This window comes from Strix aluco, chromosome 4 (genome assembly GCF_031877795.1).
Source record: "Strix aluco isolate bStrAlu1 chromosome 4, bStrAlu1.hap1, whole genome shotgun sequence".
NCBI classification, from domain to species: Eukaryota; Metazoa; Chordata; class Aves; order Strigiformes; family Strigidae; genus Strix; species Strix aluco.
The window spans coordinates 83,267,742-83,284,341 of NC_133934.1; the positions used below are offsets into that span (position 1 = coordinate 83,267,742).

The following is a 16,600-nucleotide window of genomic DNA, read 5'->3' on the forward strand; positions in this document are numbered from 1 at the left end:
AGAAGACTGTATCAGTAGAAAATCAAGACTTCATTCTCAGTGTTTCATATGTTCAATAAAATTCTGTTTCATTCTTTAAACAAGACATTTCAGATAATGTATCTAAATCTGTTTAAAATTATGATGAGAGTGCAAATCGTCCAGATACTTACAAAGAAAATGAGTAAACTGTATACAGGTGGTAAGGGTGTTACAGCTTATAGCATTTCTATTATTTTGTTTTATTTTCAGTGCTGAAGTGTTTGATTCACATCACTATTCTTTGTTTCATTCCATTTTCACTTTTGCTGCTTCAACCTCTACAATCTTTCTGCACTATTTATGTGAAAAGCTCTCTGCATTTTTTATTTCAGATCCTCTCCTATTGCAGTTCATGAAGTCTTTCAACAGTAGGCTGTTAATCCTTTGCAGATTAATATGATTTCAGTGATAATCCTTTCATTTGTTGAATTTTTAAGACATATAATCATTAAAGAAAGCGCTTGACAGATTTTCCATTAAAATAGTACAAAGCAGGTGGTATGTCTTTAATGTATGTCGGTAGCACTTTATGTTGCTCATTTGTAAAATTAAATTTGCAGATGAAGCAAATAAGTCTAAGGTTAGTTATTGGTCTTTTCTCTTTGGTATTACGGTTCAAATCCAGTCAAGGAAAAGAATTATTTGGGGCTTGCAGACAAACCAGGTTTAGAATATCTGTTTGAATACTCTTTTCACAACTCCACTGCTACTTTTCATTTAGAGTAAGGGTCAGTTTAGATTCTGTCCTGATACTGTAAAGCATTAAGTATATGGAGAAAACGCAGGGTATAATTTAATATGTGAGGTTTGCTTTCAGGTAGGCCATAGGCGTTATTCTAGCTCTCCGTAAAAGGCTAATTCTTGTCTTCATTTAAGTTAAACATATGACTGAAATACTCTTCTCCAGATGGAAGTGAAGTCTGTAATTATCTCGCAATAATGGCACACATAAATCTCTTGCCATTAGGGTTTTTGGTTTGCTGTTGATTCCCAGCTCACTGTCCATGACTGTCCTTTTCATTCAGATTCCTTACCCTCTTTTTGCCTTTTTTTCCCTCTGATATTTCCATATTCACTTATTTCATGATTTCCTGTTCTTTTACACACACTGATGAAACAATTGACAGGAAGAGAAGGCACTGGTATTAAAACACAGTGATACTGAGTACTCTTGTAAGCCACATTTTAGTTAAGATCTCAGAAGCAATGCTTAAAAATTATTATACAAACAGCAGAAATACTTTTTAGTTAGAGATCTGAAAAACATTCAAAGCTTATTAAAACCTTTTTTTAAACAGAGTGATAGTAGGTGTGGCCTATCATAGTAGGCTGAATTTTTGCGTTTATATACTGAAAACTCATAGATACTTTAGGCAGGAGGGAAAGGAAGCAGACACCACAACTCTTTAAGAAAATCAGGTCCTGATCTTGGCAAACCTTTAGCTGATTTTGTCACATATTTGCAGCTTTAAAATGATTTGGCCTTTGCAACAGCCAAAATAAGTGTCCTTTAATCACTTCCAACCTATTAACAGATGGGCAAACAGCTTTTATAAATGGGGCATACAAAATACTTCAATATCAGCCAAAACTAATTAGTAGCATTATCTGAACTGAAATTTGTAAGTGATAGAATATATATTAATGCAGATAAACTGTTTAATAGAAATTCCTTTTCAAACATCATGCTTGGTATTTGTTCTTCTCTATGATGTTCTAAACACCTATTAAATAAAACCCACTTTTTTTTTTTTTCTGTTTAGCTATTTTCTTGTATTAAACCAGCAAATTTTCCTGTAAAAGTTATTGTTAGTGTAACTGAGAGAAATCACATTGAGCAAGAGGTAGCGTAGTATGCATTTTTTGTGGCATGTAAGAAAAAGAACAGTGTAACTTGAACACAACCTTAAAATAAATTAATCTTTAAGAACAGCACAAAATATTGATATAAGGCATTATTTATACAGCAGTGCCAGAGCATATTAAATATTTCTTTACACAACACTATTAATCAGAATATGTAAATTGCATGAAATTAAATTGTGATATTATAAAAAAAAATGCCCCATGTATAATTCAGTAGGAAGAGCCCTTCAATGCATTGCCATCAGATCTGCAGCACGAATTTGATTTTACAAAGACATCTGTAGTGCAGACAGCTGCTGTACCTAAGTGACGCTTTGATTGTACACTCAATCTTTCAAACAGCCACTTGTCCCTATCTTTCATATAATTTTTATTATCGTACATCTAAAAAAGAAGATAATGTTTACAAAATCAGAATTGTTCTGAAAAACATTATCTTTAAAAAAATAATTATTTTTTGTTGATTTTAGTAAGACTTTCTCTCCTTCCATCTGAGTGCCCTGCCTTCCCCAAATAACCTGCCTCTACCTCAACTTACATAGTGATTTGAAGATCTTGCTTGAAAAGTCAAACTATGTCTAGAATTTGAAATAAATCTGAAAACAATGCTAAGAAAACATTTCAAACTTTTCTTTCTGTGAGACAGCACAATGGGACCTGCCCTCCCAACATAGATAACTTCCTCTGATAAACTTTTTCTCAAAATTTGGAAAGAAATAATCTATAGAAATACTGTGTATATTCTATATACCCAAGTATCTAATAATTCAGGTAGTTCCCTTCCTGTCCATATGACATAATGTTGTTCCTTGATCTTCAAAGACAGTGAATTTGATCAGTCCACAGATGTAGTCATAGAATATCCTCATGCTTGGCATATTCTTATGTCTCAGAGTAGATGGGCATGACCTGCAAACTGGCTAGACCTGTCTAGAAAAAGTTGTGGTGATGAGTCCACTCAGAGTGTTCCCTGTATAACCTACAAAACTACAATTTCTTTGTAGTTACAATGCAAATTAAAATGCTGCTGTTCTCTGATAGAATCTATGTGGAAAATAATAAATGCACAGCCTCTGCTGGTATGGAGCTGAATTAAGCTGGTAGAGGGTTCAATTCTTTGTTCAGTGGAAAAGGTTAGAGGGTGTATCAGATTATAAGTGAGTGGTGAAATTGTTGTCCCATACTGTGAGGTTTATATGAAATACCTGGAAGATTTTTTTAGCCAGTAGATAGATCAAGATTGATGGAACAGATTTGTCTTTGTGGCGTAGAGTGGAATGATGAATAAGTGCAAATGATATTTTTTAATTATAAGAAGATGGTCTGATGAAAAATCCTGCAGGCTCTTGGCTAGAGGGAGAAAGTGCTACAGAATACCAGAAAATAACCAGTTTGAAATTCATCATCTAAGTTATTTTGTTTATAAAACCCCCAATATATTATAACCTCAAAGCCAAAAACAAACAAAAAACCCCAGCAAAAGACAAAATTTTGATAAATACTCAGATCTCAATTTCTCAAGCATTTTATCTGACTAGCACCTTAATTAAGACCAGGCATCAAAAAACATTTTCATCTCAATGATATTTCAAGCAGATTGGTTTAGTCTTGGCACAATCTGGATGTGGTAAGTAAAATTGCAACTGACTTTACAGCACACAGCTACTTATGACCTTAACTATAAAATGACTATTTCTATTCACAATTCAGAAAAAAAGAAAGCTCTAAATGTGATCGATGAAAAATCCTCAGCTACATTTTGGTTTAAATTTCTGACAGTTGCAGTGCTTGAAATGCAAAATCTAGAATTTTGATTATTCATCACATATATTTTGATTACTGTCTCAGTTGGGATGTAGTCAAGTAATCACACAGGAGGACTGTAGAGGTGAAACTTTGGAGAGTTCCTTTATACTCATTCTGTATGAAGACAAAATTGAGAGCTTTTAGGGTTTTAAAACTACTTTCACTGTAATTTTGCTGTAGCAAATACACATACAATTCAGGTTATTGAATATCTTGGCTTTTCTGGTATTTCTGCTATCTTGTTTTGACAGGAAAATCTCCAGTACAGCATTTCCTGGTGTGTTCTTATGAAAATGATTGGTTTTGTTCTTGTAAAATCTTTTTTTTTTGGCGTGGGGAAATTTCCTGGCACCTTTAATGACTACACATTAATAAAACCCATGGAAGTTAGCATTCAGATGTAAGAGACACTTAAAGGTTTCAATGTGTGTATCTGATATAGTTCGTATTATCAGTTCAATTGTAAGAGCTGGTAGGCAACTTATTTTTTAGTCTTACTCAAATTAATTTTTTTGAAATAGTGTATTTTCACAAAAAATATGACTTTTTGTGTTCTCCGTTTTATAAAAAAGCTGTACAGTTGAATAGGAATTCAAAATGTTAACAATGTTGAAAATAATAACTTAATCCTTATAGTTTACAAAGCCATGGGCATTGTGCAGATCTACGCAGCTGCAGCAGAACAGTTGGCAAGCAGATTTGGATGCTAATTCTGTAATTGTAGATGGTAAATGACCAACAGTTCCTTTTCAATCTTTTCAAGCTATTCATGTAAATAAAAGGATTCTATGTGATTCTGTAATTATTTTAGGTGCACATTACAATTTGTCTTCTAGAATTTTGATTCATAGTTCAAGAATTTGTCCACCAAACTGAAAAAAGAATCTTCTGTACACTGATTTGTAGTGACAAACGCCTTGACCTTCAAACTCAGAAGAAACGTGTAACTCACCAGAAAGTCTTTGAAGCTTCTCGTGATAGTAGAAAGCATCCTAGCAGTAGAGAAGTACTTAAAGCAGTCATTTGTATTCAAAAATATGTGAGAGGGTGACTTCAGCACAGGGCATTCAGGAGAGTAAAGATTAAGGTAATGTATTGATTGTTTAATCCGTGTACCCCTTATATTGTAGTAGTGTAAGAATTCTTGATTATTACTATTTTGCTATGAAAAAAACCCCCACACAACTAGTCTTTCTGTTACGGCTGTTCTGCACCTTCAGGATTAGGGAAAATTCAGTGATAGTGAGTGCTCTGCTGGGACCCATTTCCATCACCTGGTCTCAAGAAGGCTCTCTATTAGTTTTTAGAAGGATGTGTGGGATATTTGATCCCTCTGCCTTCAGAGAGTCTTGGTATACATGCATATTGTACTGTTAATTCTGGCGCTTGCAGTTTTTCAGGTAGGGAAAACAGGTTGTAACTAAATGGACTGTTCATTGCACTCTTCTTCCACTCTGTTTTAAGCTTCAATTACTGAAAAAACCCAACATGGTTTCTATAGTATAATTACTGTTTTTCATGTTTGTCATCTAGTATTGCTAAATGAAATGCCAGTTCCTGAGAAATTACATGCTAGAATGCCATAATATGCACTTTTGCCTTCTATCTCAGAGTTTATACCAAGTTAAAAGGGCTTATGCACATTGCAGGTTGAGTGCTAATGGAGGCCGCATAACTTCAGTTCAGATATCATTTTTCTGGTGATGTCTAAGCCTCCTATCTAAGGAGTATACCATAAGAAAACTTGTACCTAATTCAAATAAGTGGGTCAAGTAGGAACTAAGTTATCCGTTAAACAATGTGTTTTATTAGTTTTCCATAATCCTAAACTAGGGTAATAAAAATCAGGTCATATTATTTGGCAATCATCAACCTTTAAAAATATTCCTTCACTTTTTATACTGGAGGAGAGGAAGTTTTTGATGCTGATATAATTAATGATGAAGTGAGACAGCATTTCTTGATATCTACCCCTGGGCTGTAGGAAACAAGTATGGATTTTCCTTCCCACAACATACTTTTAATGAAAAAAATGAATGTTGAACACAGAGTTTCTCACCTTGTCAAGTTTCACTGTTCCACTTTTCCTCTGCTGAGCTACAGAACCTTGTCTTTCCCCAAGACTTTGATTATGTGCAGGTAGTATTTCAAATAGTTCCCCATCTACTACTTTAATTTGGAATAAAGTGTTTATCCAAAAATAGTTTTATCCAATCATGTTTGGAAAGCATGATCCCTTATCAGCACTATGGAGTAATTGTTTTTACGTATCTGTCCATATGAGCTTACAGGAATGGAATTTGTTCTTGCTTTTTTAAAAGATTTTCTTATATGCTGCACACCTCTCAGTTCCACCTCCTCATCTGTTTCTTTAGTCACCCTTCACTTGTTTCTCGCAGTAGTGAAAGTGAAACATATCTGTAATTACACTCTACAAGTCATGGGCCATCCTTGCCAGCAGTTGTAAGGTACTACCATAAAATGATAGCCTGCATTAAATGTCGAGCTGGTGTTTTGGATGTCTCTACATCACTTTGCTATTTTGAATTAGAGGAGTGGATGGACAAAAAAAAAATGTAAGTCATCCCATTTTTTAATAGAATTATCTTTTCTTTTCATTTTAGTAGCCTGTCTATTCCTGTCATATTCCATGTCTGCAACACAATTATTTTAAACTGATTTTTGGTGCAAGGAAGGTTTTATGTCTCCATATGCACAGCTGCATTTCTAAGGTGTCATTCTGGCACTGCAGAACTGCAGGGTTTATCTTAAATAAAGAGATTCTCCTGGTCACTTGATGAGGAGATTAATTATTAACTATTATCATTAACTATTTTATCTCTTGCACGCTGCACTTTGTGATTGTATCGTGTTGTGGTTCTTAGACTGTAACTTTGTTAACTGCTGAGTGATGGGCAGTGTCACAGACTGTCAGGAAGGAGGATTTGTAATGAGATAGTAGGTGAGAAAGTACAAAACTATCATCACAATTGTCTTAACACTTTACCCTTTTCATTCATTCTTGACAAGATATTTTTTTCCTAGTATTATTGCCCAATTGTATTTTTGGGGGATTGTGTGGGAAAGGAATAACACTTAAACATCTCACATTATTAAATAAATAACTTGTGTGTTTAGAGAGTCTCTTTAAAGAAGATCTCTCTGCAGATTTTTTTTGAGCAATCCATGTATTATACATTTTATTCATGGAAATACTTTTTATACCTGCTTTCATTTCCCCTGTTTCCTCATTAGTTTGATGGCTTACTGTACAGTCAAGCAAGCGTGGTAGAGAAGATAGACGTTGTTGTTCATCTGTATGGTGGAAAATTCATGGACACACACAATAGAATAAACAGCAATGGTCAGGAGAAGCATAAATGACAATAGCTTGAAGGCATAATCAGGAAGGCACAGACACAAGGGCTGCTTCTCCTGATGCGTAAGCAGAGAAGTGTTGAAAGAAGAGGAGATAGTTGACAAAACTGCCTGTTCCTTAGCTCCAGATGCTTTCCTCCCTGCCTTCTGCATTCTTCTGAATGCTTCTATTTGTGTAGTCCCTATGACCCCAAGGATTATATGAAGATATTAAAGAAAATATAAAGCAGTTTAGACTGCAAAATTTAATCTAAGCTTCCTTTTTGTCTGATCCATTGCCCTTCAAATTCCTCTTCCAGAGTAAGAGGTGACTGTCTCATTACAGAGTATATTTAAGATTAGATGAGTGCATATACTAGAAAATCACTTTCCTCATGGGAAAAAGCTGAGAAAAGAATTAGTATGAGGTTTCAACCATGCATCAAAATGCAGTACTGCAAGTTGGACTTAGGTGACCATTTTCATACCTAAGGGTTAGAAATGTACCACTTTTTTTTTCTTTTTTTTTTTCCTCTCTCCTTTAAATAGGCATTAGCATTCCAGAGAAATAAAAACGTATTACCCATTAAATACTGGAATTAGATTCTAATTGATTCTTATGCCTTTTGAGCTTGATACGTATTAATTGTTTATAACTTGATTCCCATTTCCATTCAGTCCTTTAATTCTGCATTCATAAAGCTTTATACTTCAGTATAAAGTAGGAGGATTGTAATATTTAATTTGAACATATTCAGTGGGTAGGCTTTGAGTTCCCTCCAAATGCCTTACAGATGCAAATCATGTAATCTGAAGATTTACGGCGTAGTTGCAGTTTTGACTTCTAAATTCCATAATCAGGTCTTATATTCCTAACTTCACATAGGAGAAAAAAAAAAAAAAAAGAAATGTATATATACATAATTTGATTTTCCCCATATGCTAGAAAAAAACCTCAGTAAAACTAAATAACTCCTAAAACATAATCTATATCCTACTAAAAAGGGATAATCTTATCTAGGCTGCATAACTCATACTGTCTAATGCTGGCTGACTGAAAAGTTTGTACTACTCTTCATATTGTAATGAAATGCTGGTTGATGATTGAGTCACTGATGCTTTAATAAGAAGTCTTAAATTTATACCCTCAAAGCTTCTTTGTTTGTAGATGTGATAAGATGTTGCAGGACAATGTATTGTCTTTTTTGTGTTGTTTTATCTTTATGGTCTTCAAAGATTAGTGCGCAAACTCTGCCTTAAAGGGCATATGTTGTTTTTCTGAAATGTTAAGTTGACATTAATTTGCTCTGCTTTGAAGACAGAAAGAGACATGTTATAGATGCTCATGCATAACACAGAGTATAATGCGGTCTATTGCTGTTAACCCTTACAGGAAAACTGGTGGTTTTGTTAATTAGTAGTAAATCAGCTAGACCAGTATCCTCTGTCTCTCAGGGAGAAAGATTTGCAGAATTGCACCAGTTCTACAAAAATCTGTGAGCTAGGTAGATCAGCTGAAATGTTCTGTGGATGGGAATGTATAGGAGACTGCAGAGTTTTTTATTTTTATTCTGTATCTTTTCTTCCCTGAGCAGTACAAAATAAATCACACAACAGCTATCTCTGAGTTAGTCTCTGACTGAAACTATATTATTTAATATCTTAACTTTATGAAGAAAATAATTGACTGTGAGCCTACCGGTATAAGTCCTCCTTGTTCTTTTTTTTTTAAGTAGCTGTGTCAAGGTATCTATGGGCATTCTCATTACGATAATACTGGGGACAATGTCTTACACTGTGAGTTTTCCCCTTGCCTTTTACCCTAGGGGGAGCAGTTTAATATACTGCTTTACCTATTTTGAGCATATCTGCCAAGTACAAAAGAGTGTTAGCCACTATCATTATATACCTACCTCGATCTCTTTCTACCAGCCTAGTTCTGCAGAGTCCATCACCTTTCCATACTGATAAATTCTAATACAAGCGAGATGTTTTTCAGCCTAACTGTTCGCCTTTGCATTTGGTAAGGATGATGTGTGAGTTTCACTTTAGTGCAAGACTAAGTCAGCAGCAAACTACTCCATCACATGACCTCTGCATAGGCCTAGGTTTTCATACAAAGTTTACTAAGTGTATTAACTTGATTCTGAAGAAAATCTTTCTAAAAGAGAAGAAAAGATGCTGAAGAAAATATTTCTAAATAAAATCAGTGCCTAATAACTTATTGTGAATATGTATCTGATGGAAACTTCTTTTCTTCAGTTTATGAAACAGTGTTTTTCAAGAGAGAATTTGACAAAAAGAAGGACAGAAACCATCTGCCTGAATTTTTGGGAGACTGTGGATATTCAATACCTGCTAGTGTAATACAGCATGTCTTCCAGCTGCTCTGTCCAGGTAAGTGGTTTCTTAAAAAGGCTTTGCAATGGTACACAATTTCAGCTGTAGATGTTTCAGGCTTTGGGTTTTTTGCCTGTTTGTTTTTCTCCTTGCATGAGTAAAGAAGCTACTATTCTTAAAAGCATAGTCAGAACAAACCCTACCTGATGATGATCTTTTTAAAAATGCAGCATTTTATCATTATGCTTGAAATAAAGTACATTTTCTAGAATCCCACTGTGTCTAACAATGCTGGAATATAATGTCTCCAGGCAAAACTTTTCCCCCCTTTGTAAAGTCAGTGGTGCTTGCCTTCCAACATCCTTAAACAGATCAGCCCAACAAACTTTCACAAACATAGATGAATGTTTGTAAATAAAATAAGACATCACAAGGCAAGAATCAAGATATCCTGTACTGTAAATAGGAGGGAGATCATTACCCTTTAAAAATAGAAATAAAATTGTAACTGATTAAGCCCTTCAAACCAATGTAGAGTCGCATCTTCCTTCTGGTTTTTCTTTTTCCCAGGGCAGTCAGTGGAGGACTCTGTAATGCTCTGTCCTTAGTGTAGAACAGCAGCAGCTCCTGGGTGAGACTTATGGAGATGGCCTCTTTGGGCACCTCACAAGTTGAGGTGGGAGATGCCACTTGCAATTTCTCCTCTAGCACACTTTAGCAGCATACTTTCGGTTTGTACTGACATATGTAGGTGCTGTGAACCAAAGCTCATCTAAACATGAATTTTTATTACCTCGTTGTCTTCCTCAGTTTGACAGTCATCACAACTGGGAGATTCTTGTGGACAGGGATCTTCTTTGGAGGTCGTGGTTAATTTTATGTATCAGCATTTCCAAAGAATGCTTTTAAAGTACAACTTTATTTAGTGAGAGAAACCCATGTTTAACTGGTGCTTTTGATTTGTTAATGACCTGCATATGGTTTCTTTTTATCACAATTTTTTATATACTTCCTTCCAGCTATGTCTCAGTTCAAGCTGCATCTTTGAGAAGGTGGTCTCTCCGAGTGTCTGACCACACATCATACTTGCACATTATCTGCTTCTCAGCGTTGACTCCTAGTAAAAGCAATTAATTTCTCATGGAAAATCATGTCATTTAGGTCACATTTCTAAGACAGTGTGAATAAGACCAGGTATTTTTAGTCATTTGCTCAGTCCCCATCACTATGGTAACAGGAGATTTTTGACTGGTGAGACAGATTTCTGTCTTATATCCTAGATTTGGGAGACTATTGCTACTTTTCACTGTGTTCACAGACAGACTAGGAAAGGTTCATGCTTCCCTACTCATTATTTAATTTATTTAGAGTCTCTTAGCTATGAAGTGTTATCAAGGCTTGTTCGGCCATTTGAGGCAGTGTGTAGGCTTCTTATTCATTTTGAGTTCAAAACTTTCCCAAATTATGAACATGTAAATGATGAACGATTGCTGAAATATGGAGATGTGCCTGTGTCTAAAGGGCACCCATAAAATGATTTCTAACATGGAAGCGTTTTAAATAAATGGCACTTATCTCTAAAGTGCCCTCTTTTTCTCAATTTTATAATACAAATGTCATTATTTCTGAAGATAAGTTATTAACAGAGTATAACCTTGATAAATTGCCTGGGAGAGACACTGCAACTGGTTGAATGTTTTGAATTGGTGAATACTGATTTGATGCAACTGTCTTCTGTGCCAGTGCAGAGCATCCCATACCCTCACACTGCCTATTCAGAAATGGAAAGATAAGGGAGAGGGTGTGTGTGTCTGTCTGGGCACAATGGTGGAGAGATCTACTGACAATTACTATATCAAACGTTTTTGGGTGAATATTGCATCCTGTATGGCCATGTGGCCGATCCATGGAAGGTTAAAACAAGAAAAGGGATCCTGGCCTTGTGGCTGTTTAAGCTGAGCACAGGGAATAAAAAATCAGGTTTGCTCTTGAAAATTTTTCCATTTCATTTTACTCTTACTGTTCTCTCTCTCTTTTTTTTTTTTTTTTTTTTTTTTAATGAATCTAAACACTGCTGAAAAAACAGGACTTGTGAAAATAGGTGCCCAGATGTTAAATGTCCTGTCACTTTTCCATTTCCAGTAATGAAATGATGAGTATTGTCTTTGGTTAACACCAATTTAGGCAGGAAAAGCTTGAAGACTTTTTATTTTAAATGTTCTCTTGAGAGTTTTAATTACATCAGTCATACATAACTATAAATCTGATCTGTATGGGATGTCCTTATTTGATGTAAAGGTTAGACACTGAAGATAAGATAGTAAAATTATCAGACTAAAACAAGAATATTTGTAGCAAAATGCTAATACTCATCATTATGAGACAAAGAGCTTGCTGTCAAAATATAAAATACCTGCAAAATGTGAATTAGAAATACTAGGTGGAATAGAAAAAGCCATGGAATATATGGAAGGCTGCTAGACATACTGTTTTGAGTCTATGTGTTTATACAAGCAAAGCTACAATAGTTTGACCAAACAAGATTATAGTAATGACACTGTTGGGAGCTAAAGAAGACATTGGTACCTGGAGTGGCCTTATGAGTGCTGAATTGAGGCTTATACAGAAAAACATGTTTGTGATTTCTTTTGAAATCTGCTTTTTAACTTCTGGGGAACAAAGGGAACTTCCTTTAGGTCAAATGAATGTAACCACAGATGATTCTCTAGAGGTATCTATACATATCTTGTTCCCCACAGTGTGGGGCAAAATAAGTGACTGCGTTACTAGCTACACATCGCTCACTGAGGAGTTAGGGACTAGAAATAATTTAATGGTTTTCTATCAGTGGTGAGGTTTGGCTGCTAGTTTCAAGAAAAAGCCAATTAAAATTAAGGTCATAGTGCAGTGATTTTTAGATTTCATACACAAGTAATGATGCTATTTCATCATATTTCAGACCAATTTGTGCTGCTACTTCATTCTGCTATTGGAAAAGCAGAATGCCATGCACTATGCAGTCAGGAGAAAACCTCAGCGCAACACTGCTGTACTTTGAATAAAATAGCAAAAATAGAGGTAATGAACCAATCAATTCTGGAGATATGCTTTGAAGTATCCATTGAAATTATACCTAATTGTTATGAAAAGTATGTCTTTAAATATTTTTCAAAAAGCAGTATTGTAGTCTATGTTTAAATATACCTTTTTTCTCTGATTGATTCAAAGTACTACATGTTTTTTTCAGGTAAATATTTACACTGAGTTCAGAGGAACTATGCATGCATGTGGGTTATGTACTGTGACTGCTAGTTATTTTGCTTATAGATTTGCTGAAGAGTCTGGCACTAGTATCTTGTTATTTAATGTATTCTGCAGTCACTGGAATTACTGCTATTAACACTGGTTGAGACTAGGTTAGGTAAATAGTTGTGAGCCGATCCTCGTGTCTGTTGTTAAAGCAAACTGTTCACAGTTGCAGCATCCTGAAAATTCAAGTATTTTCAAATAAAATGTAAACACAGTAAGGATTTTTGCTGCAATTGGCCCTTCTGAGCTGCCTCTACTAAAAACCAGATTTTTCCATCTTCATATCTGTGATCTTGATAACTAGTCTTGTATTTATACAAAATATCCAGTGTTTAGGCTGAGGATATGAAATATCACATATTCTACTTGAATTTGAATCGTTGCCTATAAGCCATCTGAATTTATACCAGTCTTGCCTCATTGCTGATTGTTCTACATTTACAGGGAGGTAGTAAACTGTCTCTTCATTTAAGTACAGAAGTGTCCAGAATTTTCAGATATTTAAATTTTCATATATAAGTAGAAGGTAAGGTTTTTTACAGGAACTTTTAGGTTGAAGACTGGTCTGGCTTGATTTGAAACAACAAATGATAGTGCAAAACAATGAACTCTAACAAACCATGTCAAAGCAAAGTGTCTTCATTAAAATCAATGCCAATTCTCTTTCAAGCTGCAGACTAGGGGGGAGATGCAGAAGGTCCCCAGGATTTGCTTCCTTGCATGAAGCTGATAGAGGGTGGTAGAGCCATCCCACACTGCCCTTGTCATAACTAGTGGCTCAGAGCTTGACTCATGCTGAACCTTCATCCTTTTTCAATCCCACCAGGCTGTTCCATGATAACTGGTGCCTGTTACTGGGACTTTTGGAAAGCTCTCATGTTTTTGGAGGCTCAGCTCAGAAATGGCACTGACTGAAGCTTTCCTCAATGCACCCTACAGTTATTTTCTCTCTGAATTCTTCTTTACTGTGGTTCATATTTGTGACATCTTATGCATAAATTGTTAAATATAAACAACACCTAATAGCAATTTCTGATGCAGTCATGCCAGAAAAGCCTTATTTATAAAGCAGGACCCGTCTGTGTTGAGTACCATGCATATTCTGAAGAAAAATATGCTTCCTGCATCACTGATGGGAAGCTGCCTCTGAAAACTGTTTATTTTTCATTAAACAAAATCTTACAGGACAAGCAACAGGAAACTATGAATACTGTAATAGGAACAAAGGTGTAAGAGCTCTCACGCATCTGGCAGAACACAATACTCAGGAGTGAGTTTCTTTGTACTGTTGTTTAATAATGTTGTCCACACCACTGTGGTAATGAGCCCTGGGTCAGATGTAGGCTATCATTATGACCATTTAAGCCAAATATAACATCAAGAATTTTAAATTTCACAGTGGAAGAACTCTACAAGTGAGTTAGTAATAATGAATAGATGCATTAATAAAATGTCTTAATAGAGCTATTGCAAAGTTTTGTATTTCCTACTTAATGGTTGCTGGATCAAGGCTAAATGCAAATCTGATCTAATTATCCCTTTAAGTCTTAAAGGCCGTGGGTCATTCTCTATCAACTGCAGCAAAGGAAATAAAATGTCTATAGTACACCCCTCTCCTTGACTGCTGATTCTCTCCCAAAAGAATTACAGATTAGTATGAGTTTAAAGGTTAAAGAACTCCCACAACATCTGGAATGTTTGTCAACAGGCATGCAAAGATCTTTGCTGGATCCGAAAGCTATCTAATCAATGTTTGTCCACAAGCATTCTTTCTAACCTACCACATATATACAAACATAAGCCTGTGTTTCTCCTTTTGTTTTTCCTTTTGAAGGAAGGTAAATTTTGTGCTTAGGAACTTAATTTGCTTGAGTGTTTTGCTGTTAGCATATCATCAGTATGCTCCTCCTGGGGTTGGCAAATCGAACAGGAAATTCAGTTTTGGTTACCCACACAACCTAGAGTACTCTAGGCCAGCCAGCACTATGTTTTAACATGGTTAAAATGTTATTTCTTTTTGAGAGTAATAATAGTCCAAAACATCATTATGGATTTATTAAGATGTTTTGATAATAAAGTTGAGAACTAAACAAAACAAATGTCCTACTTAGTTGATGAAGAGAGTTTTTGAAAGTCTGTTCACATTTTGCATCACATTTAGAATTATTCTAAAAACCTACTTTGGAGCAACAATGCAACTATCTGAGAAGTAAATTTTCTCCTTAAAATTCTCCTCTGTTACAATGTCTACAGAATAGTTGACAACAGTTGAAGTAGTAGTATGCTGACACTGCTGCCTGTCATACAGACTGATGCTGTCTTATTTATATTCTCCTGTCTTGTCTCTTCCTCTTATACCTAAGCTATAAAATCTTGGACTGGCTTTTTCTTCCATCTGTGTTAGAATCTGGCACTGAGGGTCTTGTTCTGTGCCTAGGGCTCCCAAGCACTATCCTAATACTAATAGATTGTACAAATAATGATGCATTGTCAAATCTGCTTTAAAGAAAGTTGAGGAATTTTTAAATTTAAATGATGGAACTTCTCTACACCCGTATAGGCAGAGTATAAGTCCTTACATTTGACTAGTGTCTATGCCAGCTGTCTCTCTCTGTCCCCAAATATAGGAAGGATGATATCTATCACATTGAATCCAGCAGCAGGTTATGACTGAGAAGCGTGACAGGATTGTGGTGCTTATCCATCAGTCTATGGCCAGTGGTGGAACACAGAGCAGTGTTTGTACTGGTCTGACTGCTTCTGGGACCATCTGGCTGAAGATTAGGGAGAACAGACCTTCCCTGGGCCAGCATTTTTCATTGCAAGTGCTTATCACAAATCCGTTAGGTGTAACCTCTTGATGGAAGCTTAGCATGTTTTCTTCCCGGCTCTTTCTAATGACACCATTTAGGATCACTGCAATAGAGTGGCTTGATCAAGCTGCCCATCTTCTCTCTTAGCACTTCAGCCTGTCTCAGGCCAAGAAGGACAATTTCATCAGACCACATCCCTTTCCAGCTGGCAGTTTGTGTTTTCATTAGTGTTGCTACAGGGAATTTATATTTTTATATAAATATTAGTGGCTCAGTTTGCAATAATATCAAGTGCAATTCATTCCCTTGATACAATAGCACACACGTTTAAAAACTTTTTTAAAGATGTAAGTAAATTAGCATGTGTGTCACAATCAAATGGTTTGCAAATAACCATAATGCTGTTTTGTCTATTTTGTATTTGTGGACTCTTTATGTAGGAGATTTTCCAAATCACCAACTGGTACATGTAGGCAGCCCCCATTTCATTATTATGGACAAATACAGAAATATTGTAGCAGTGTGCACCCACTGATTTGTCTCCAGCTCATCCTCATCTGTCTCTGGCTTCAAGTTTTCTCTTTGTTGTGGCTAGAGCCTATTCACTTGTTGAAATCTCTGACTGTTGGTGTGTTACAGAATCACAGAATCATCTAGGTTGGAAAGGACCTTGAAGATCATCTAGTCCAACCGTTAACGTAGCATTGGCAGTTCCCAACTACACCAGATCCCTCAGCGCCATGTCAACCCTACTCTTAAACACCTCCAGGGATGGAGACTCCACCACCTCCCTGGGCAGCCCATTCCAATGCCTAACAACCCGTTCTGTAAAGAAATACTTCCTAAGAGCCAGTCTAAACCTTCCCTGGCACAACTTGAGGCCATTACCTCTTGTCTTATCACTCATTAATTGGTTAAAGAGGCTCATCCCCAGCTCTCTGCAACCTCCTTTCAGGTAGTTGTAGAGGGTGATGAGGTCTCCCCTCAGCCTCCTCTTCTCCAAACTAAACAACCCCAGTTCCTTCAGCCGCTCCTCATACGACATGTGCTCCAGACCCTGCACCAGCTTCGTTGCCCTTCTCTGGACA

At 36.0% G+C, this 16,600-nt stretch overlaps 1 protein-coding gene across 1 annotated transcript in view; it reads left to right on the forward strand.

Moving 5' to 3' along the window:
• Nucleotides 1-16,600, forward strand: part of IQCM (IQ motif containing M) — a 112,866-nt gene that overhangs the window by 37,906 nt on the left and 58,360 nt on the right. The window contains 4 exon segments of the mRNA XM_074821287.1: nt 4,600-4,780; nt 5,086-5,093; nt 6,132-6,267; nt 9,300-9,447. Of these exon segments, the coding sequence (XP_074677388.1) occupies nt 4,600-4,780; nt 5,086-5,093; nt 6,132-6,267; nt 9,300-9,447 (473 nt within the window).